This window comes from Ailuropoda melanoleuca, chromosome 6 (genome assembly GCF_002007445.2).
Source record: "Ailuropoda melanoleuca isolate Jingjing chromosome 6, ASM200744v2, whole genome shotgun sequence".
NCBI lineage: Eukaryota > Metazoa > Chordata > Mammalia > Carnivora > Ursidae > Ailuropoda > Ailuropoda melanoleuca.
The window spans coordinates 33,390,006-33,413,953 of NC_048223.1; the positions used below are offsets into that span (position 1 = coordinate 33,390,006).

The following is a 23,948-nucleotide window of genomic DNA, read 5'->3' on the forward strand; positions in this document are numbered from 1 at the left end:
TTTTTTTAAAGCCTGTTTTTTTCTCAATACACCTTTAAAGGTTTTTAAATTGTTTCATATCTGGTCAAGTTGAGATTTTTAAGAACCTCATTTTTAACTTGTAATACAAATTTGGTTACAACTTGATTTTTTCAAAAAAGTCAATAAACAGCAAGCACCTGTTAATAAAGATCTTAAATTTAAAAAAAAGTCTAAGAAGTCACCTTAATTCTTAAAAAAAAAATCTAAGAAGTCACATTAATTGTGGATACTGCACCCATCTTTTGGCCTTTTAGGCAAGTAGCTTTTTTCCCTTTTTTAATTTTTTTTTAATTTATTTTATTTTTTTTAAAGATTTTATTTATTTATTTGACAGAGATAGAGACAGCCAGTGAGAGAGGGAACACAAGCAGGGGGAATGGGAGAGGAAGAAGCAGGCTCCCAGCACAGGAGCGATGTGGGGCTCGATCCCATAATGCCGGGATCATGCCCTGAGCTGAAGGCAGACGCTTAACCGCTATGCCACCCAGGCACCCCCCCACTAACTTTTTTTAAAGAATGACTGTGTTTTCACAAATATCTAATGCTTCATTCTCTTTAGCAGGGAGCTTGGATGCCATCAAATTCATATGAAAAACTCACTTCAACAAGCACTTCTTGTCAGGTTCCTTACTCTATGTTGATCAACTTGTTCTATGATTTCAAGCTCTAAATTCTGAGTCCTTGGCTCTGATGTTTTTTCTAGACCCTAGTTTTTGCAAGTAGATTGGGTTTTGGTAAACATTTTTCATCTGCTGTGGTGCTAATGGAAGCTACATTTGCCTAGCCAGTCCATCTGGGTCTACCCACCAAGGGTATGGCATTAAACAACTGGTAACTTGGTTGTTTCCCTCAGAAGAAGACTCTCAGACAATGGTTTGAGCTCCAAGTTGCTTATTTGAGAAGTGGCCCTAGGAAACTCCATCTAGATGGTAGAGAAGTGAACAAGGAAGATAGGCAGTAAAGTGTGTGCTATTAAGCCAACTACCATATTGGTGATTAGAGCTTAATTCTGATGGGGAACTGGCAACCAGTACAGGAGAAGAAACATCTTGGAATTGTCCTTTTGGAGGGGTGAGGGAGCTGTGATGTCAATACTCCGTCTACCAGTAGTCATTAGTTGAGAGCTGTTCCCAGCATGGTAATCCCTAGGTTCTTCTGGTCTGCTATGCCTGGGCAAGGCAGACTTCAGTTTTAGAAAAAAGTCTCAGGATAGAGATATGGCTATGGACTGTTGGGAGTCCGTTGCAGCACAATTAAAGGAGTAAAGTTCGAGGAATGAGTAGGATGCTGAAAGCTGCTACTGCAACTGGCAGTTTTTTGTTTGCAGACAAAAGAGTGCTCAGGAATTGAAAAGCATAGACTTTTTCTATGATATATAAGCACTTGATAATTTCCACTTGGAATACCTGCAGCTTCAATATCTGAACAATTTCTCAGCATCCTTGGTCCTGCTTAGTACCCTGGTCCATGCCTGGGTGTGGGTCTCTTTTGTCTTGCCAGGCTTATTAGGAACTCCCTGAAAGCAGGGCCCAGTGCCCCTTCTCCTCTATTTTCCTCACTGTAGAGCCCAGCACAAGGCCTGGTCAAATGAGAGCTCATGGTATAATTGAGTTGATGACCACATAGGCGAATACTGCTCTATAAACGGACGAGAGAGAGAGAGAGAGAGAGAGAGAGAGAGAGAGAGAGAGAGAGAAAACAGTTGGAATGAAATGTCTTTTTGTAGCTCTTGCTTCTGCCTGCCCTGCTAGGTTCCTTGTTGGTCACGTGTCAGTTTCCTTGTTATTCATATCTCAGCTGCAGTGTTACCTCCCGGGGTCATTCCTGATTCCATAATTTAAAGTAGTCACCCAGACACTCTCCAGCACATGACCCTGTTGTAATTCTCTGCACAGCACTTATTACCATGTAAAGCTTTCCTTGCTTGTTTATATTGTATTGCCTGTCTCCCCCATAAATACAGGTTATTTATACTGTGTTACCTTCTTTATATAAGAATAAAGTTTCCATGAGAGCAGTGTCATTGTCTGGCTTCCTCACTGCAGTACCATCAGCACATACTAGTGGATCAATAAATATTTTTTTAATCACAAACAAATGAAAACAACCTCCCTTTGGACCCTAGACTCTTATTTAAAAGATTTAGGAAAGAAAGAAAGGTCCCAGGGACTGAACAGTACATCTAGATTCCAGAGGAATCTGTAGGATTTTCACTGGGAAAAGAGGTAACAATAATTAACTTCTTAAAATTGCTTTTATTAAAATGGAATCAAATATATTATGTGTGAGGTAGAGTAACAACAAAATGAAGATACTGCGTATCCAGCTTAAGAAATATACTCAGGATCACCTTTAGTAACAGAAGTTTATTACAGAGGTTCAATAGCATGAGATAGCACTGAACATCCTTTCCTCCCTAGCCATATTGTTACTTGGGGTCCCCCAAAGTCAGATTGGGATGTCAAAAAGCCTCATGAGGAAGTGGAAAAATAGCTTCACATTTTGTGGAATAAACCTGACCTCAAATTATCTGCTTTCTTTGTTCCATATCCTCATCTCAGGAGAATGTGATAATGACAGAAGTGTCACCACAGTTGCAAATCCTGGGAAGCAGGCTTGGAAACCCCAGAGAAAGGCCCAGGCCCTGTGTAGGCTGTTGGGAGATCAGCTTGACCCTGAGAGTTGGAAAAGGGCAGACAGGCTGAGTAGAGGCTTAATCTTGAAGCAGGAGGTGGTCTGAGAAGAGACAGCGGTTAATACATTCTGGTCAGGTTTGGTCTTTATCTTTTTTTTTTTTTTTAAAGATTTTATTTATTTATTTGACAGAGATAGAGACAGCCAGGCGAGAGAGGGAACACAAGCAGGGGGAGTGGGAGAGGAAGAAGCAGGCTCATAGCGGAGGAGCCTGATGTGGGGCTCGCCCATAACGCCGGGATCACGCCCTGAGCCGAAGGCAGACGCTTAACCGCTGTGCCACCCAGGCGCCCCTGGTCTTTATCTTTTTAAATCACCTTTCACCACTATATTGATTTCTGGGTCCTTTAAGAGGGATGGCAGATATTTGTGCCTCAGGCTGTCTCTGAAAGCAGACAGGTAGAGGTAAGCTGGGGCACATAAGACAGCTAACTGGCCTGCCCCAGCTTTTCTGGTGTATCTCCCCAGAAAAGGGCCCTCTGGATAGGATAAACTGTGGCTTAAATAGCCTTGGCCATTTCCAGAGGCTTGTGATTTGCCCTGCTTCAGTCTTCTACACGTGGACTGAAATACCTTCTAAGAGACAAAGGGAGGGGAACACAGCAGGTCACAAACTCCTTCCCTCTGCGGGAGAACTGGACTTTGTCTTCAAGGCTATTGCCCCTGCTACACTTGACTGCTGTAGGCTCTACTGGCTTGCTCAGAGCCCACACACTGAAACCTCTGATGCTCTGTCACAGACCCTCGCCTACCTTGCCAGTAGTGGACAGTTCCTACAACGTCAGACTCACCCTGTTCTGGCAGAAGCCCATCTCGGGGGCTGCCATGCAGCTTTTTACTTTCTTCCTCCTCTGACATCTAGGGCCAACTTGGCTACAAAGGCTGCTTGTTAGTCCAGGAGAGCTAACTCCCCTGTAGGCCACCCCAATTCTGGCGGACACTTCTGGGAGATTTGTATGCTTTGGAGATGATCCCCCCACCCTGGATTGGGCCCTTATTGTGTATAGCAGTGACCTTGGTAATGCACCCATTTAGTGGCTTTTCCTCTTTCTCTGTCTCACTCTCCTCATGGCCTTATTCCTACTTCCTGAGATCATCTCCCAAATAAACAGCACCCAAGGCCTTGTCTCGGGCTTGTTTTAGGTGATACCCAAACTGAAACATCAGCTGGTGCTCTCATTCCAGCTCTCATATGTAAACAAGTCAAGCTGCCTAGTAAAGGGAGACAGCTGCCATCCAACTCCAGCTGATGGTTGCCCTGTGGACCTGCAGGCCCAGCATTGCTGGAAATCCATGTTTAATGGGAAATCCTCTCTAAATGTTAGCAACTAATTCAAAACTAAAAACATTGTATAGTGCCCATCATATCTGCTGACCAGGTCGGGCCCATGAGCAGCCCACTTGGCATACAGAATGGGCACCAACCCCATGAATGGGGGGGGTCTATTAATAGGCTAGAACCCTAAGGATGGAAGAAAGGGTGAGGGAACAAAGAACATGCTTCTTCCCAAACTTGAGAAGGGCCCGAAAAGGCCAGAGCCCTCAGATAACAACACATCAGAGCACACATTAACACACACATTGAGTGTTTACTTCGTGGCCAGCTCTCAACCACAGTATCTCAATCTCACAACCTCAGGAGGCAGATACTACTTTCATTATCCTCATTTTATAGGGAAACAAGAGCTCTCAGAAGTTGCAATTGAGCTGGGATTCAAAATGAGGTCTTGCTTCACTATTTACACATTATAGTCTCTCTGGGTTGCAACCCTTGATTCCTACAAAAGGATCCAGGCACTGGATGTTCTAATTTTGGGTTCACTTAGGAAAATCTCCTTACCTCATTTTACAGATAAGCCTCAAAGAGGGAAAGTTCTTTATTGAGCAAAGCTAATTAAGGCAGAAGGGATGATAAAATAGGAACTCACCAGCATGCAATCCCTAATGAAATAATAGATCAAAACCAGGTAGATCATAATTTAAGCAGAAGGCTGTTGGGTACCTGATTAATAAATCAAGTCAGGTCATTTCTGATGTGATGCAAAAAGCAAGTACCTCTTACCTCCTATGATGTATACTTGCAAAAATATTAGAATCTGAGTCTGAATGAGCCTCTAGATCTACCAGTTTATAGTAAAAGTGGGCAACAGTAGGACATATTTAATGACACCATAGGGATACACTAGGCGAATCCAGAATACGAGAAATTTTAGGGCAAATGACCTAGTTTTTCCAACAAAGGGCAAAGAACAAGGGGAACTGCTAAGTACTTTTTACAGAGACTTAAGGGACATCAGCACAATGCAGTATATGAATCTTGTTTGGATCCTGAGTTAGACAAATAACAAAAAGACATTCTATAATTGACAGGGCTGCTACTCCAAAAAAAGGCACTTTGCCTTATTGAATATTTCAAGCCGAAGAATCTGAGAAATGGCAGATGCTGGAAGGACTCTCTGACCTCCCATGAAGCAGGTCATGAGACCCTCATATGAGAGGTGCCTTCCCAATACCCAGAAGAAAGGAGCATCCTTATCTCTTAAAATGGAGGGACACTGAGAATTTGAATGCAAAGGCCATGCTAAGTTTCCCCAATTTACTACACTTAGCTGATACCCTTCTGTCTTCTCCGTTTTCCACAGCTTTCCACTTTTCATCAAATCCCATATAAAAATACTCAGGTTTAATTGTTTCTTTGGGTCTTTATCTTTTTTATGAAGGGCTCCCATGTCACATAAAACTTTCTTTTGTTAATCTGTCTTTTGGGATAGAGCCCCAGCCAAGAACCTTAAAAAGATAGGAGGAAGAAGGTATTTTAAAAAAGTATTTGAAAAGATATTATTAGATGATATTAAGTAATAACTAAGAATTACTATTGATTTTGTTAGCCATGATAATGGTGTTGTTACTTATATTTTTAAGTCCTTAGTTTTTCCAGAAGGCCAAATGGAACACTTACCGTATGAAACTCTCTATACCTCAATATGAGAGTTTTGTGGAAAGGCAAGCTTTATTTCAAAGCAACCTGAAAAGAATAATCAGGTCCACAACTACAAACTGGTAGGAGGGACCACACAGTTACACATCCATTCCGCAGGGCCGCAGTTAGGAGTCTCGCCAATTTCTGTTGATTGCCCATCACCTGCTCAGTTTCCTCTTTATGTTGAAACTGAAAAGGTAGAATTGAAGATGCCCATGATCTCTCTGTTACCCAAATATGCCTATTTCAGGAAAGAGGACATCTGGAGTCAATTTAATCTGCTTAATTATTAAAATAAATATTTACACTGAGAATACAGTTCATTTAGTAGCTTTCTTCAGATTTTTACATTTTAAAAAAAGCCACGGAGGGTTCAGTCATGTTTTAAGCAGTTGGGTTGGTAGAGATCCTGTCTTTACTTCTTGGACATGGATTACACTCAATTACTCCTCATGACAGCCAACTGAAAGATTATTCCATTGCTTTTGAAGCACTGGTTGGGTTGGCATCTGCGATGGTAGCCAAATAAATGAGATTTCTGTGTAACACATGCTGGTACCTATGCGTGAAAAAGAGGCAAAAATTAGAGGCTTTGTTTTGCTGAACATGAACAAAAGACTGGAAAGGAATTTACCCACTCCTGGAATGGCACATCTATTGATTGGATGATTCAGCATCACCAACCTCCTTGTTTAACACCAGTGAAAATCTGTCTAGAATCCATCTGTTCTCATTTATCACTTTCATCACTACCTCTCTGGGTCAGGCCACTATCCTTGCTTAGACTATTGTATTGGACCAGTGTCCTAACTGGTCTCCCTGCTTTACCTTTGCACTCCTACTCTAGTTCTCACATAGTAACTTAAGTGATTATTGTGCAGTTTAAGGCAAGCTTGCCATACCTATGGTTAAACCCCCCCAAAGGCTCCCATCTCATTCTAAGTAAAGCTGAGCCCTTCCAGCCCTTCTGGTGGCTCTACACGACTGGGGCCTCTACTTATCTCTCTGACCTCAGCTCCTACCACCTTCCCTTTGCTCACTGAGTTCTGGCTGCAGTGTAAAAGAACACCCCTTCCCAACAATTAGCCTGTTCTATTCTTACTCAAAGCACGTACTATTACATGCCTAACTGTATGATTTCCTCCCTCTAGATTCTAGACTCTAGAATGTAAAGTCCATAAGAGCAGAGCTGGTACCTGATTTGATAAAAAGCAGAGCTGGTTTTGGTACTGATTCCCCAGTCGCTGAAACAGTGCCTGGTACTCAGTAGTAATTAAAAAATATTTGTGGAACAAAGTTAAAGAAGGGACAAGGCACTTCTATGGTATCAATATGAGCTTACTATAGTAGTGATTCTCAATCAGGCGGTAAAATTCTCTACCCAGGAAGACACAGCAGACTGGGGGTGGGGGTGGGCAGGAAGCATGACCCATGCAATGTGAAAAAGCCCCCCAAGAAATTTTGATAACTTTCTTACCCATAGGTTGAGAATCACTACACCAAAAGGAATGTTTTGCAACTATTTTCCATATAGAAAAATGAGAGTTTACTATAAACTGCAAAAAAGCAAATTACCAGATGGCAGAACCAAATGTAAAGACTTACCCAAAGATGGATATCTCTACTATTTCATTGAGCTGTTCAGTGAGGAACCATAGGTGATTTTTTTAGGGGATGGGAAAAGCATGGTTTTCTTAGAGATGTCTTCAGTAAGAATGAAGTAATGTATTTTTCTATAAGAAATGGAGCATAATTCCTGGAGTACATTTAGAAAAGAGACTATTTTCTCTAATTTTGGTATATAGCTCGAGAGCACATTCAATTACTGTGCAGAATTTGCCTTTGGCCTAACTTGGAAGTCTTTTATTGGTCCCTATGTGCAAGTTAGAAAATGAAGGTGGCGGGGCGCCTGGGTGGCTCAGTGTCTTCAGTTCAGCTCAGGTCTTGATCTTGATCTCAGGGTGGTGAGTTCAAGACCCCCTGTTGCGCTCCATGCTGGGCATGGAGAGAGAGAGAGAGAAGAAAGAAAGAACGAAAGAACGAAAGAAAGAAAGAAAGAAAGAAAAAGAGAGAGGAAAGAAATCGAGAAAGAAAGAAAGGAACTTAGCAGTCTGATGGTCTGACCCACTCAGAAAAAGGATAAGCTGGGGATCCATGAGGGGAAAGGGGCCAGAGCTCGCATCTCCTGAGACTAGTTTTCCATGTGCTCCCTTCCGCATCCCTGTTGTCATCAGCAGACCTGTCTACGTGAAGGAGGTTTGCAATGAGCATAATTCAAATTTTGAAGAGGGTGCCACGTCTGACGCCAGGGTTCACAATGTGCTGTCTGTGTAGTCTTGGGCAGGTAAGTAACCTCTCTGAGCCTCACCAGGGATCAATCACCCAAGACTCCTAGTTCAGGACAGCTGCTGTATCACCACACTGGTTTCACCCTACACTCAAAAGTCGGGGGGTGGGGCGGGTACTTACTGGACGCACTCATTCGCCCGGCCTTTGTTCTGATACTCCACGATACAGCGGATGAGCTGGTCATTCTCCTCCAAGAGCTGAAAGACCAGAGAAGGGGTCAGTGCAGCGCGTCATCGGGACAGCCGGGAGCACTGCCCCCCAACTCTCTCCAATGCGGGGCTGTCCTGCCCCGGTGCCTTTGCCAACTTCGTTCCCATCTCACTCCATACCCCTGCAAGTCATCCACTACGCACACTACAAGCCTCAGCTGGGGTGCCGCTCATTCCAGGAAGCTTGCCGCACCCTCACCCCTTGGGATCTCAACTAAGGAACGTCTCTCTGCCCGAGTTAGCGCTCACCCGCTGGATCGTCTCCTGATTGACTTCCGCCTTGCCTTTCAGCCAGTCGGGTACGAAGGCCACCGACATCCCGGGAAGCCAGGTTGGACCCCGGCCTCAGGCCCTGCGAACCCCGGCGCATCCAGACCGGAGCCAACCTGCTCAGCTCCAGACGCTCTACGGCCGCAACAGGGAGCTACGATAGGTGGGGCCTACGCTCTCGACGTTGATTGGGTCCTCCCGTTGACTGGGAACCGGCGGAACGTCATTTCTGATTGGGCCCGCGAGAGCGATGCTCAGAACGTCGGCCTCGGCCCCGCCCCTGGGGCTCGGAGTTTTTTGCCCCTCCTTTGCATTTGCGCAGTCTGGAGGGCTAGCCTCGGGGGCGGGGCTCGGCGTCAGCTCCTCGCTTCTTAGGACCTGTGTCCTCTGTCTGCAGGAGTACCTTGCCCAGGGTCCTAAGGGAATCGTGGCCGGAAACCAGATTTCTGGCTCCAAGTCCACTCCTCCCTCTTTCGACATCACTCTGGTGCCTCCAGATATGCGTCTGGAGCGTGAACCCTAGCCTTCGCCTCTGCCAAGCCAACCCCTGCAGGGCCTCGGAAAACACCGGTGTTAGCTTTACTCTTTGCTGAGGAAGAAACTCGCACATATGCCTATTTTTACTTTTGGGTGGTAATAATGCTTATTAGGCTTACAGCCCTAAAAAGCACCATTATTTTCTCCATTTTGCAGACGAGAAAACAGGTAAAGTAACCTGCCTAATATCTCACAGCTACTACGGGCAAAGCCGGTATCTGTCCACAGGCAGTATGGCTTTAGAACCCTTGTTCTTAACTACTGCCCACGCACCATACTGCAGAAGTGGTTCGCTGCAAGATGAAAGAAGGAAGTGGGGCCCACCCATCCGAGCCAAAGAGTTACAGCTGGCAACCTCTGAAACTCAGAAGTGGTTGACTTCTCTCTTGTTCAGCCCACCCATTATGGACATGGGAACAAGGTTGGTTTTCCCTGCAGCACAGAGTGAGCAGTAGTCACATCATTTGGGAGAAAGATCTTGGAAGACTTCACTCAAAAGGGGTCTGGGGCAATTCTGCCTCATAGAGCTTCATTTCCCTGTGTGGTGCCCCGATCCTGAGCAGTCTCATTTGCTTTTGCTGGGCTCTCCCTCCATAGTCACCTTATTCAATCCTGAGAGGAGTCAGCTTTCATCCCATTTCACAGAGGGGTAAACCCAGTGAGAAAACTGGGGCAACACACCTTCAGGGCTTCCTGCTTCCTGAGCCTGTACTAGTAACCACAAACCAGGCTCCCTCCCCAGGGAAAGTCCCCAGAGGTTCTGCAGAAAACAGAGTGGGCAGAGAAGGAACCATCAGGAGCAGAGTGCAGGCCTTGCTTAGTCCTATGCAGCTCTGTTGTTGTTTAGACAAATGAGGAATGACAATAACAGAGATGGTGTTAAGCTGGGGCAGGTGCAGGGGACCAACCTGCTCCAGCATACAGAGAAAGCCCTCCAGGAGAGCAGATGTTTCAGTAGGAAGAGGAAGTAGAAGTTACCTAAGTGACAGATATCCAGAGCCTGGACTCTCCCCTGGGAACAGTCAGAGCCATAGATGGTTTTAGGCAAAAGAGAAATGAGGTCAGAGATGCATTTTAGAGTTTTCCTGGCTATAATGTGGTGAAAGGTAGGGCAGCCAGACAAGGAAGAAAAAAAAAAAACCATGGAGAGGGCTATTTGCTGCAGGTGTGCAGGCCAAAAATGGAGCAGTGAAAAAAGAAATCTGCGTTTGAAAGAAGTTGAGTTGGCGCGCCTTAGCGAATTAATGGGGGAGGGAGAGAGGAGTAATTAAGGATGACTTCTGGTGTCCTGGCTTAGGCAACTGAGAGACTGGTGATGCCATTTATAGAGACAGGGAATAGTGAAGGAGAAACTGACTGGAAGTAAGAATGATAAAGTCAGCCGTGGACATGTGCATGCAAGGTGATGTCATGGAGATGTAGAAGTTTGTGGCTGGTTATTTGGGTCTGGAACTCAGGGTCAAGGGCTGGGTTGGTGATCTAAGCTTTGAGAAGCATCACTTGTAGAAACTGACTGGAACCATGGAAAGGATAAAGCTGCCCGAGAAGAGTGAGTTGGTTTCTCTCATGGCCAAGGAAAAGAAAGTACAAAGGAGAATGGGGGTTGGGGAGACTAGAGATAAGAGGAAATCCAGGAGTTGGGGAGGGGGGAAAGTCATATAAGAAATAAGAGTGACTGAGAAAGCAAGATAAGACAGCAATTACAAAGGCTGTTGAAAGGTCAATCGAGGTAGAGACTAGATCTTTGATGTCCTTAATGAAGGAAATTTCAGTGAAGTGTCGAGGCAGCAGTGAGAATTGCCAGGAACAGTGAAATACAGGAAAGGTGAAGCAAATGGAATCTTTAGAGCAGGCCACTTTCCCCAAGAAGTTTGGCTGTAAAGGGGAAAAGGGAACGAAGGTGGTAGTTGGAGGGACAGAAGTTGGTGGGAGCTGAGGGCTATCACTTTAATGGTTGCTCTTTTCTCAGTGAAGGAGGCACCTGGGAGAGCGAGGGGGATGTTGAAGAGTGGGGGATCTGGGGCTCATGCGGGTGATTTTGAGGTTGGTGTTGGGGAGGATTAGAGAGAGGCAAACATAGGAGTGCTGGACAGTGCTGAGGACCTGGTAGAGGTGGGCTATGTTCACACATAGCACTGCTCTGTGTGGTTGTAAGATTTTTTCCCAGCAGCACTTCTAGCTCAGGAACAGATTTAAAGAAGCCAGAAAATTGGATTTTTTCCCCCAGAGTTGAAGTGCTGCCAGACAGGTGTCAGAAGAAGAACGGCACAGTGGAGGTAAGCATATTGGGAAGAAGGTGTTGGAAGTGACAGACCTTGGACTTTCAGCTGCTGGGGAAGGAAATCAAGATTGGAGAGAGGTGATACGCAGAACAAAGTAGAAGGCCAACTGGACTGGAGGCTTCTGCAGGCCAGAGAACAGTGGGCAGACTTCTGGGAACAGCCCAGGGACAGTCAGGGATCAGGTGTCTGCATTTACAACCTCGGACGTGGAGCTCTTCTGCGCAGTGATACAGCAGTCCAGGGTGCGACCCTGGAAGTGGAAGGATGAAGAAGCTTGGAAGAGACACCCTCTGGGGTCAGAATGACCCGTGATTGGATAGGAGGGCTAGTACTTCAGGTGCCACGTCTCACTTCTGTAGCTCAACCCACCGTGGTGCCTGAGCCGCACTGAGCCACACTAGCTGTACCAGTCAGAAAGCACAAAGCCCTGTTATAAAGCATTCACATTCCAGGTTCTAAGAGCCTAAGGCTCTACATTCAAAAGCTCTGGGTTTTTGTGGGTCTGGCGCCAATTTTTCCTTCCCCATCCAAGCCAGAGCCTTGTTTTCATGACTTGTGGTGAGAAGAACCTGTTTTCATTCACTTGTGAATGCACTTTGAGAGGGAATCCTGGCCTCTTTCCTGGCACATACAGTGAAGGGGTTCCAATCTTCTTTACCAATCAAATCTCATTGATTTTATCCTTTGTGCCTTTTATGACCTAGCCTCATGATCATTCGTCACACAGGCCAACCCTGACTCAGTGCAAGAGGGGACTATACAATGGTGTGAATACCAGGCGGCGGGGCTCCCTGGAGGTCGTCTTGGACTCTGTCATAACTTTCTTCTGTTTTCATGTTGTAATTTTTCTCTGGCTATGTAAGGCCTACTTCAGTTTCCACCCATGTGGTGATGACTTTCAAAAGTCTATGCCCAGCCCAGACTGGTACATGGAATGTATATTCATGTATACATTGTATATTCAACTGCCTACATTGACATCCCAACCAGAAATCTCAAAAGGTGCCTCAAATTCAGTTCATCTAAGATGGAACTAGTGATCATTCTTCTTTCCAAAATCAGATCCTCTTCCAGTGTTCTCTATATCTATGAATCCCTCCACTATCTACCCATTCACTCAAGGCTAAACTGTGGCATTATCCTTGAAGCCACTTTGTCACCGTTTCACATCCAGATCATCACCAAGTCTTGTTGATTTTGCTCCTGTGTGTCTCTTCAGACTTCCTGGTTCTCTTTCTCCTCACCATCGCTCCAGTCCAAGCCCAAGCTTCAGCTCCATCCTCTCATGCCCAGATGGCTGCATTGGCTTCCCAGATAGTCCTATCAGAGCTTCCATGAGCCTTCTTAATTTTGATCTTAACTACAGCAGCCAGTGATTTTACAAAATGCAAATGTGATCAGTTTTCCACCATCCTAAACTTTCTACCATAGCCTACAAGATCCTACATGGTCTTAGTTCTTTCTAATGGCTCTCACCCTATTCCTTACTCTCTAAACTCTGAGTTATTTTTTTTGGGGGGGGCAAAATATACATAACATAAAATTTACCATTTCAACCATTTTTATTTTTATTAATTTATTAAAGATTCTATTTTTATTCTTTTAAAGACTTTATTTATTTATTTGACAGTGAGTGAGAGAGAGCACGAACAGGAGGGAGGGGCAGAGGGAGAGGCAGACTTCCCGCTGGGGCAGGGAGCCCTATCCTGGGCTTGATCCCAAGACGCCAGGATCATGACCTAAGCTGAAGGCAGATGCTTAACCAACTGAGCCACACAGGTGCCCCCATTTTAAACATTTTTAAATGTGCAGTTTTGTGACATTTAAAATTTTACATTGTTGTGCAGCCATCACCACTATTCATTTTTCAGAACTTTTTCATCTTCTGCAACTGAAATTATGTGCCGCTTAAACACTAGCTTCTCATGTACTACCCTATTTCTTTTCATCCCTCCAAGGAGACCTGCTGCCTTCCTGTTCTTTATACGTACTCCACCCTCTGTCTGAAACACTCTCCTCTCCCCCTTTGCCTAGTTAGCTGCTAGTCAGCTGGTGTCACATTCTCCAGGAAGCTTCCTCGGACCCCCAAGTTCAGACCAGAAGCTCCTGTAACTTCTCTGAAAAACCTTGTTCCTCTCTGAAGGGCATATAGTTTGTATTTGAGCACATGTGAGTAATTGTTTAATTGTTTGATGGGTGCTCTCACTCTGCCCTCTCTTAACATAGTTTTTAGTGTCAGGAGTTCCTCGTTGTGTCCCCAGTGCCTGGCATAGTGTCCAGCACACAGCAGGTGCTCAAAATTTGGTGGACGAAAAATAAAGACGAATTCTGTTTCCCTGCATTGGGCCATCCATCTGTGATATCTCTGAGTGCCTCCATCCCCAGACTGGAGTGTGTCCCTCCGGGGTCGGACTTTAGCACCTCATCCAGGGTGGCAGGAGGCTGTGCTCTTTGGTTTGTCTATCTCGGGCTTCCCGCCCAGGGGCGCAGACAGCGGAACCCACAGCTGGGGCGTGTCGCGCAGTTACGAGGAACCTCCCTGCCTCCGCACGTCAGTTGTGTTTTTAACCCCGGCAGGAATCGAGCTTAGACCGAGAAGTCTCCTGGCACCTCCGGACGTGGGAATCACAGGCTTGGACATCAAACCCACGCGGGTGAGAGCCAGGAGACGGGAATTAAATTGGGAGGCGCGAGCGCCCCTGCCACACCCCCTCTACATTTGGGTCGCAGCCCTTTAAGAACCCGTTCATTCAGGACTCCTCCGGGACCGGGCGGGGAAATCGCTCCAGGATTGGTCGGTTCGGGTTCGGGTGTCGCTTAGCAGCAGCGAATGGAGAATTCAAGACTTGCGCATGCGTACCATCGCCTACCTGCGCCTGGGCCGCCAGTGACCTGGGCTGGGTCCGCCCGGTGGGCCGAGGTTGCCGAGGAGGCGGCGGGCGGTAAGGCGGCAAGGCGGCGCGACGGGCGGGCGCTGACTCCCGGAGGCCGCCGTCGGGGCGAGGTGAGGGCTCGCGGGCGGAGGCGGGCGCCGCGGCCCGTTAGCCGAAAGCAGGCGGGGTCGGGTGTGGCGCAGGGCGGGCCTGGAGATGGAGGCGGCCCCGGGCCCGCCCCGCCCTCAGGCCCGGCTTAGCCCCACCCGGCTTCGTGGGGTTTCCCGGATTCATGTGTCCCCCTTTCTTCCCCCGGCAGCTCTCCGGAGTCGGGGATAACCGAGGCGCGCGCCTGCAGGAACCCTAAGCTGACAGATGCGCGTCGAGCGCTGCTCCCAGTGGGAGGAGAAGGGGTGTGTCCAAATGAGAGAGGGGGCGATCGTTTCCTTGATTATCCACGGAGCCCCTGTCAGAGTACTGTTTAACTTTAATACCAAACTTTCCTTAGCATGCCGAAATTATACGACTTGGGTTACCAAATACTGGGTGCATTGGACCAGCTTTTCCGAACATCAGGTTTAGGAGGTGATGCACATTTGTGTCCGTTATACGCTTACATCTGAACCTCCAGAGCCAGGGTAATAAAGCACTTGGGGGGAAATTAAGTTTTTAGAAATCATAGCCACAGAATATTCCCAGTGGCGAAAAGTAATTGGTGAAATTTGTTACATGGTCAGAACAAAAAAATAAGGCTCAGACTGATGGATAAAGTAATCTTAATTAAATTTTACAAAGGAATTCATCCTGATAAAGGTAATTTTAGGAAAATTAAAATGTAAATAATTGAAAGTGGTTTGATTTGGTAAATAGAAATAAGTTGATATAATAGAGTTTGCTCTGGAAAATACATTTTAGACGATAGTTGTTATAGCTCTAAGTATTTGTGTTGACAACACAGACGACATCTTGGAGTCGGAAAGTTTTATTCTAAGAAGGAGCCTCGGAAACCAGCTGCATCCAAAAGGTGATTGATGGTCAGAGAGGAAAACTGACTTATTCAAAGTAACACAATGAGTAAGGATTAGTAATTGTAACAAGTGGAATGCTAGGTCTCTGTTCCTTCTATTAACAGGTCTCTGATTAGTTAAGTAGTAAGGCTCTAGGAGAAATAGAGTAGCTGTAATCCCAAAGATTGGATTTAGAGAGGCAGAATAAAGTGAAAAGGTTACATAGGCTTTTGAATATTTTGAGTAAGGGAAGTTTGGATTTGAATCCTGGCTCTATCACTTATGCCTTTGGAGCTACGGTTTTCCCACCTGTTCGTTGTAGATTATGTCTACCTCACAGATAGTTATGAGCATTAAACAACATTATCAGTTTAAAAGTTCCTAGCTCAGTGCCTCGCATTTAATATTAGCTGCTATCAAGTTCAGTCCCCTACTCTTCTTAGCTCCTATCAAAGAGTTAACCTCCGCCCCCCCCACCATCCTCAAGCAGCAGGGAACAAAGGATCCTGAGTGATCTACAAATTGGGTAACCAGTTCTCAAGTCTTGTGGCTGAAGATGAATTCAGTAAGGGTGACATAATTCAATATTGTTTTCTGTATTGTATATTCGAGGAGTAGGTAATATGCCTTACGGTGAAGACTTGTTTGTGTATTTGAGTGCCAAACGAAAATTGTTTTGCTTGTTTATATTACTCTTTTACAAGGCTTGGTCATGGCCTGGTCATTTAATGCTGTTTTTCTGTCACGTTTTCTTTCTCTCTCTCTTTTGGAGGGAGGAGGGGGAGGAGTATATGTAGGTAGGGATTTGGGAGAGGTCTAAGTGTAAGGGGGGAGGAAAAAACCAGTGGGAACAAGGGTGGCCTCCAGCTAGGCACAAAGTCTTTGCTGGTAGAATAGGGATAATCTATGACATGAGCAGTTTATAAATAGATGCTGAGAAGAGGATTTAGGAAATGGGGGAGGCAGATTAAGATACAATTTTTATAAAGCCTAATAGTAACTTGGGTGCTGTATATTTGATGACTAAGTCAGTTTCTACTTTAAAAAAAATCTATTTATATAAATGTTTTTTTCTCTCCAAGTAGAAATTTATTGTGGAATGGTGCTCAAAATATAGATCAGAATCTGGCAAGATCTGCAGACCCGCATTTCTTGTCTCAGTGGGCAAAAATAAGGCAGCTCTTAGGTCATTCATTCATTTTCTTAGCAGTTTTTACTGAGGCCTTCTTCATGTGTGCCAGGCATGGTGTCAGGCTATGAGGCCTACTGGCCTGTAGAAGGAGCTGGGAAGACCTGGAAGACAGACTAGGGTCTCTGTGGAAGAACTCTGAGGGTGCTTTTGTCCTTGTATAATTGCTAATATTTTTTTTCTATAATTGTGGCATGATTTTCCAGATTTATACCACTACTTCTTGTTTTTTAAACCGAATACTAGTTATCTGCAAATGGCTTTTATTTTTAATTAATTCTGAGATTAGAACATCTTCCAGTTTGGAAATGTCATGTGGTTGTGGAGCTGCTAGCTATAAAACATGTTTTTCAACGTTCAAGCATAAATCATTGAAACTACAGTTAATTAGCAGAAAAGATTATCGGTCTACTTATAGAGATATTTAACAGTGACACTTAAACATAAAAAGCAGATAGGAGCATTATTTAAATGAGTGGTATAAAGACCTTCAGTTAATACTTTTTTCTTCAAATTTTATTTAAAAATAATTATAGGAAGTTGCAAAGATAGTACAGAGAGGTCCCATATACCCTTTACCTAGTTTCCCCCAATTGGTTACATTTTACCTAATAAGTATAGTATAATATCAAATCTAGGAAATTAACATTGATATAAAGTGTATATAGTTCTGTGCCATTTTACCACATGTGTGGATTCCTATAACCACTACCACAATCAAGATACAAAATTATTGCATCACCACAAAGATCTTCCTTTTGTTCTCCTTTCTCATCACACCCATCTCCTCCTCCCCACCATCCCTAACCCTTGGCAGCCACTAATCATTTCTCCTTTGTAACTTTGTCATTTTTAGAATGTTACATAAAAGGATTCCTATGGTACATGACCTTTTGAGATTGGAGTTTTTTTGTTCAACACAGTGCTTTTGAGATCCATCCAAGTTGTTTTGAGGTTCAATAGTTCCTTTCTTTTTACTGCTGCATAGTATTCCATGATATGAAAGTACTGTTTTATTTAACCTTTCACTATTTGTAGGATATTGGTTGTTTCCAGTTCTTAGCTGTTATAAATAAAGCTGTTATGAACAATTGTACATAGGTTTTTGTGTGGACATAAATTTTCATTTCTCTGAGATAAATGCCCAGGAGTGTGATTGATAGATCATATGTTAATTGCATGTTTATTTTTTATATATTTTTATTTTTTAAAAGATTTTATTTATTTGTGGGGAGAGGGAGAAATAGTGAGAGAGCACAAGCAGGGAGGAGAGGGAGCAGCAGGCTTCCCGCTAAGCAAGGAGCCCAGTGCAAGGCTCAGTCCCAGGACACTGAGATCATGACCTGAGCCAAAGGCGGACGCTTAACTAACTGGCCACCCAGGCACCCACATGTTTAGTTTTTAAAAAAAACACCGCCAAACTACTTTCCTGAGTGACTCTACCATTTTATAGCATTACCAGCAAAATTGAGAGATCCAGTTCCTATGCATGCCTTGACAGCATTTGATATTTTCACTTAAAAAAATTTTAGCTGTTCTCATAGGTATGTATTGTTATCTCATTGTGATCTTAAGTCACTTTTCCCTTAGTTGCTAGTGATACTGAACATCTTTTCATGTGCTTATTTGCCATCCATGTATTCTTTTTGGTGAAATATCTGTTCATGTACTTTGCCCATTTTCTAACTGGATTTTTTTTTTTTTACCGCTGAGTTTTGAGAGTTCTTTATAAATTCTAGTTATATCTATATATCAGATATGTGGTTTACAAAATATTTTCTCCCAGTCTCTGGATTGTCCTTTCATCCTTTTCACATGAGCTTTTGCAGATTGATTATTTTTAATTTTGATGAAATCCAGTTTACTGATTTTTCTTTTGTGGATTATGCTTTTGGTATCATGTCTAATAACTCTTCTCCAAGTCCTGAAGATATCCTCTTGTATTTTCTTCCATTTTTATAGTTTTACTTTTTAGATTTACATTTGATACATTTTGAATTGATTTTTATGTAAAGTGTGAGGTTTAGGTCAAGACATTTTCCCCCCTATAGATATCCATTGGTTCAGCACCAACTATTGAAAAAACTGTCCTCCTTCCATTGGATTGCTTTTGCACTGTTGTCAAAAATCATTTGGCTGTACTTCTGTAGGTCTATTTCTGCGTTCTCTATTCTGTTCTATTGATCTTTGTGTCTGTTCCCCTGCCAATACCACACAGTCTTGACTAGTATAGCTATATAATAAGTCTTGAGATAGGATAGCATAGTTCCTTCCACTTTATTTTTTTCAAAATTGTTTTAGCTATTTTAGTTTCTTTGCCTTCCTACATAAATTTTAGCATAGTCTTATCTATCTCTACAAACTGTCATTCTGATATTTTTAAAGTTCATTAAACCCATGTATCAATTTGGGGGAGAATTAACATCTACTATGTTGAGTCACCCAATCCATGATCATGGTATATTTCCTCATTTATTTAAGACTTCTTTGATTTCTTTCAGCAATGTTTTGTAGTTTTCAGCATAGAAGCCCTGTAGATGTTTTGTTAGATTTATACCTAAGTATTTTATTTTAAAAATTATATCTTCATTGAGATTTTTTTGGTGTGATTTTAAATGGTATTTTATTTTTAATTTTGGTTTCTATGTGTTCTGCTAGTTTATAGAAATACAGTTGATTTTTGTATGCTGATCTTATGTCTTGCAACCTTTTTGAACTCATTAGTTCTATGAGGTGTTTTGGTAGGCTTCTCAGGATTTTTCCTGTAGATTGTTATGTCGTCTGCAAATAGGAGTAGTTTTGTTTCTTCCTTTTGTATCTGTGTGCCTTTTATTTCTGTTTCTTGCCTTATTTCACGGGGTAGAACTTCCAGTAATGTGTTTAATAGTAGCTGTGAGTGCAGACATCGTCATTCCTGATTTTAGAGGGAAAGCATTCAGCCTTTAACCATTAAGTATGATGTTAGCTATAGGCTTTTTGTAGATGTTCTTCATGTAGTTGAGGAAGTTCACCTCTATTTCTGTTTTGCTGAAGGTTTTATCATGAAGGGGTGTTGAATTTTGTCAGATGCCCTTTCTATATTAATTGATATTATTGTGTGATTTTTTTTTAGCCTGTAAATATAATGGATTATAGTGATTGATTTTACTATGTTAAGCCAGCCTTGCATCCTCACTTCGTTATAGTGTCTAATTCTTTTTATTATATTGCTGAATTCTGGCAATACAGCAATTGCAAAATTGCTAATATTTTGTTAAGGATTTTCACATGCAAGTTCATGAGGATTATTGGTCTATAGTTTTCTGGGTTTAACATCAGGGTAATATTAGCTTCACAAAAAGAATTTGGAATTGTTTCCTCTTCTTTTATTTTTTGGAAGAGATTGTGCAGAATTGGTGTTAATTGTTTTTTACATTTTTTACATTTTTAGTAGAATCCACCAGTGAAACCATCTGGGCTTGGAGATTTCAGAAGTTTTAAAATTACAAATAAAAATTTCTTACTAGGAAATTTGGTTATAAGATTGTTTAAATTATCTATTTCATATTGGGTGAATTATGGTAGTTAGTGCTTATTGAGGAATTGACTATTTCATCTACATTGTCAGATTTATGGATGTAGAGTTGTTTATAGTATTCCCTTATTATTTTTCTAATATTAGCCTTTGGTGCTATAAATTTCCCTCTTAGCACTACTTTAGTTGTGTCCCAAAATTTTTGATATGTTTTCCTTTTTGTTCAGTGTATTTTTAAATTTCCTTTGAGACTTCCTTTTTCACTCATGGGTTATTTAAAAATGTGTTGTTTAATTTTTAAGTGTTTGGAGGTTTTTAGTACCTCTCTATTATTACTTTCTAGATTGATTACATTGTAGTCCCAGAACATATTCTCTATGCATTTTTTAAAAGTCTGCTGAGGTTTGTTTTATGGCCCACATCTATCTTGTTATGTGTTCTGTGGGTGCTTGAAAGGAACTTTGTTGTTGGAGTGTTCTGTAAATGTTGATTACATACTTTGGTTGATAGTGTTGTTGAGATCTTCCATATCTTTGCTGGTTTTCTATTGATTGTTGAGAGAGTAATGTTGAAGTTTTCAACTGTAATTGTGGATTTGTCTATTTCTCCTTTCTCTTTATCAATTTTGCTTCACCTATTTTACAGCTCTGTTGTTTGGTGCATGTATGTTTAGTTTTATGTCGTCTTGGTAGATTTATTCTTTTATCATTATGTTATGTTCTCCATCTTTGGAATTTTCTTTGCTTTGAAGTCTGCTTTATCTGATATTAATATAATTCATCCTTTTTTATTCTTTGAGAGAGAGAGAGAGTGAGAGAACATGGGCAGGGGCAGAGGGAGAAGGAGAGAGAATCCTCAAGCAGACTCCCTGCTGTGCACAGAGCCCAATGCAGGCCTCTGGCCCAGAACACTGAGATTAAGACCTGAGCCAAAATCAAGAGTCAGACACTTAGCTGGCTGAGCCACCCAGGTGCCCCACTGTTTCTTTTGATTGATGCTTACATGGTATATTTTTTCCAATCATTTACTTTCAATCTGCCTATATTGTTATATTTGGAGTGAATTTCTTATAGATAGTAAATAATTGGGTCATGCCTTTTATCCAGTCTGTCCATCTCTGTCTTTAATTGCATATTCAGACCATTTACATTTGATGTAATCACTGATTTATTAGGACTTAAATATGCTCTTTTATTTTTTGTTTTCTGTTTATTATTTTTTATTCTGTGTTCTCTTTTCCTGCATCCCTGTGAATAATTCAGACATCTTTTAGAATTCCATTTTTATTTATGTATATTGTTTTTGAGTGTACCTCTTTGTATAGCTTTTTTAGTGGTTGCTCTAGTATATAGCTGTGTACATATGTATACTTATATATGCATGCACATCTATGTGCATATTTATGAGTTATCATAGTTTCCTGGAGTCAGCATTTTACCATTTCAAGTGAAGCATAGAAATTTAACCTCCCTTTATATCTCTGTACCCTCCCCCATTTGCAATTGTCTTATATATTTCCTCTAAATACATTGAGAGCATCAGAAATGTTATAGTTATTGCTTCAATCATCAAGCATAATATACAGAACTTATGAGAAGGACAATCTCTTGTATTTTCCCATGGTTTTATTCTTTCTGTAGTGTTTTCTTTTTCCCAAGATTCCTTCTTTTATTATTTCCTTTCTGTCGAGAGAACTTCCTTTAGCCATTCTCTTAGAGCAGGTGTGCTGGCAACAAATTCTTTTAGTGTTCTTCATCTAAATATGTTTTAATTTTCCTTTTCATTCTTGAAGGATATTTTTGTTGAAAATACAGAATTCTGGGTTGGCAGTTCTTTAAGCACTTGAGAAATGTGCTTGCTTTGGGCCTCCATGGTTTCTATGAGAAATTTGCTGTCATTTGAATTATTCACCCCCCCCCGTATTATTTCTTGCTGCTTTCAAGATTTTTTCTGTCTCTAGTTTTATTAAGTTTGACTATTGTATTTGTTGGCATGGATTTCTTTGGGTTTATCCTTTCTGGGGTTTGTTCTGCTTTTTGAATCTGTTGGCTTATGTCTTTTGTCAAATTTGGGAAGTTTTCAGACATTTCTTTGAATACTTTTTCAGTCCTGCCCTCTTTCTCCTTGCTCCAGTGATATGTATGTTGGATGATTTGTTATGTCCCACGGTCCCTGAGGCTCTGTATAATATTTTTCATCTGATTTTTCTCAGATTATTCAAATTAAGTAATTTTTATGTTCTGTCTTCATGTTTATTGATTTCATTCATTCTTCTGTCCCCTCTATTTTGCTGTTGAGCTCATCTGTTGAATTTTTTACTTCAGTTATTGTATTTTTTAAATTCTAAAACTTCCATTTGGTTCTTTATATCTTCTATTTCTTTGCTGTGACTTTTAATTTTTCATTTGCTTCAAGTGTGTTTATAATTGCTTATTGAAGCATTTCTATGATAGTTACTTTAAAGTCTATCATCTTGGTGTTAGCATCAGTTGATGGTCTCTTCTTATTCAAGCTGAGATTTTCTTGGTTCTTAGTATGGCCAGTGAATTTTGATTGAAACCTGGACATTTTGGGCATTATGTTACGAGACACTGGATCTTATTTAGATCTGTTTTAGTTGGCCTTTGTGTTAGCAGGGGAGGTGGGAGTACTATCTCGTTAGTGCCAAGTGGGAGGAAAAATTCAGGTTTCCCCACGGGGCCTCTTTCTGGCTCCCTGAAGGGAAGAGAGTGCTCATTGTTGCTGGACAGAAGCAGGAATTCTGTCTCCTTAATGATATACAGCAGGAGAGGTTGGCTCTTTGCTGCCTGTAGCTCCCTACCCCATCTTCTCTGACACCCCAGCTGCATGGAGAGTGTGGGGGGGGATACCTCACTACTGCCAAGCAAGAGTAGAAGTCTGGGCTCTTCATTCAGCCTTTGTTGTGGATATATGATGGCTACAGGAGTGGAATGTTTTTGTCTAAAACTTTTCTGTTTTGCTAGGCTGCACATACCTTTGCTGCTTCTTTGGCTGGAGAGAGAAGGCTTTTTTTTCATTGCTGGGGCTTTTTTCTTCTTCTTTTTTGGTCTACATTCAGTGCCGTTTTGGGGTTGCCAGCTTCTCCAGCACCAAGACCGGGATATATGAGGCAAAGAGAAAACTGAGCAAGCTGACATTCTGACATTCCTCAGTTCCCAAATTCCCTAGCCAGTCTCCCTTCTTCGCTCCACCTTTCAGATGTTTATTTATGTTTATCTTATATATAATGTCCATGGTTTTTAGTACTATTAGTGGGAGTAGGAAAAAGTACTTAAACTACACCTTTTCAGAAGCAGAAGTCCGCAGTTCATTCTTTTTGAGCAGTGGTCAGATCTCTTATTCAAGTAGAGACCATCTCATCATAGCTCATAACCTGAATTTGCAAACACCAGACCCCTACTGTATGCAAAGCTCATACCAGGGCCTGCAAAGACACAAAGATGAGCCTCTCCCTGTTTGTATTAACATTTTTTCATCTTTTGGAATACAAAGTACATTTCACAAAGGAAAAAATGCTGTTGTCTCTGTTCTTAGACACTTCTACATCAGTGTGTAAAATCCCGCCACTCCTCAGGCAGCTGCCATCCTGTACACTCACACACTCATATATGTGCATAAACACAGGTAACACTTAATATCACAGTGTCCCCTTCATTTAAACATCATAAAAATTTTAAAATATCTTAAATGGATGTGTTTTTCACTAGTTTGCAATACTAGTAACTTGATAGAACTGACAAACGGTTTTATTTATCTTGAATGCTATTGTTTGAGGAGAAGCAGGTTTCATCACCGAAAGGATCAGGTGGGTGAAGTAGAGAGCCTGGAGGGGCTGTGTGGATCCTTTAGAGAGTAGTAGAACTGGTTCTTAGATTATTCTCCCTTGGAAAGGTCACTCTTTTTACTGGTTCAAATCAATACCTGGCACACAGTAGATGTTCTATAAAAATAGCACTAGAGAGGATATTTGGGGGTTGACAGTTGGAATATGTGCATACAGCT

At 42.2% G+C, this 23,948-nt stretch overlaps 2 protein-coding genes across 4 annotated transcripts in view; one reads left to right on the forward strand and one right to left on the reverse strand.

The window, feature by feature from the left end:
- Positions 1-23,948, forward strand: part of SEC22C (SEC22 homolog C, vesicle trafficking protein) — a 48,999-nt gene that overhangs the window by 10,019 nt on the left and 15,032 nt on the right. The window contains exon 1 of one of the 3 annotated variants that reach the window (XM_002925599.4): positions 13,455-13,996. The exons of 1 other annotated variant lie outside the window; for it this stretch is intronic. The gene's annotated coding sequence lies outside the window, so the exon portion shown is untranslated. Of the gene's footprint in view, positions 1-13,454; positions 13,997-14,039; positions 14,347-23,948 lie in introns of those variants that run through there. One more of the 3 variants, XM_034662155.1, reaches the window with a different exon arrangement.
- Positions 5,701-8,689, reverse strand: SS18L2 (SS18 like 2). Its single transcript, XM_002925598.4, has 3 exons — positions 8,503-8,689; positions 8,165-8,241; positions 5,701-6,254 (listed from the first exon to the last, which is right to left on the reverse strand). The coding sequence occupies exons 1-3, from the start codon at positions 8,569-8,571 to the stop codon at positions 6,167-6,169; spliced, it is 234 nt and encodes a 77-aa protein (XP_002925644.1). The 5' UTR covers positions 8,572-8,689; the 3' UTR covers positions 5,701-6,166.

What these genes read in the sequence shown, in the direction of transcription:
- SS18L2 (XM_002925598.4), bottom strand. Translation starts at nt 8,571, where the DNA reads ATGTCGGTGGCCTTCGTACCCGACTGGCTGAAAGGCAAGGCGGAAGTC. An exon ending in ATCAGGAGACGATCCAGCGG is followed by an intron (nt 8,242 to 8,502) that starts GTGAGCGCTAAC and finishes CTGGTCTTTCAG; the next exon opens with CTCTTGGAGGAGAATGACCA. An exon ending in CGGGCGAATGAGTGCGTCCA is followed by an intron (nt 6,255 to 8,164) that starts GTAAGTACCCGC and finishes TTTCACGCATAG; the next exon opens with GTACCAGCATGTGTTACACA.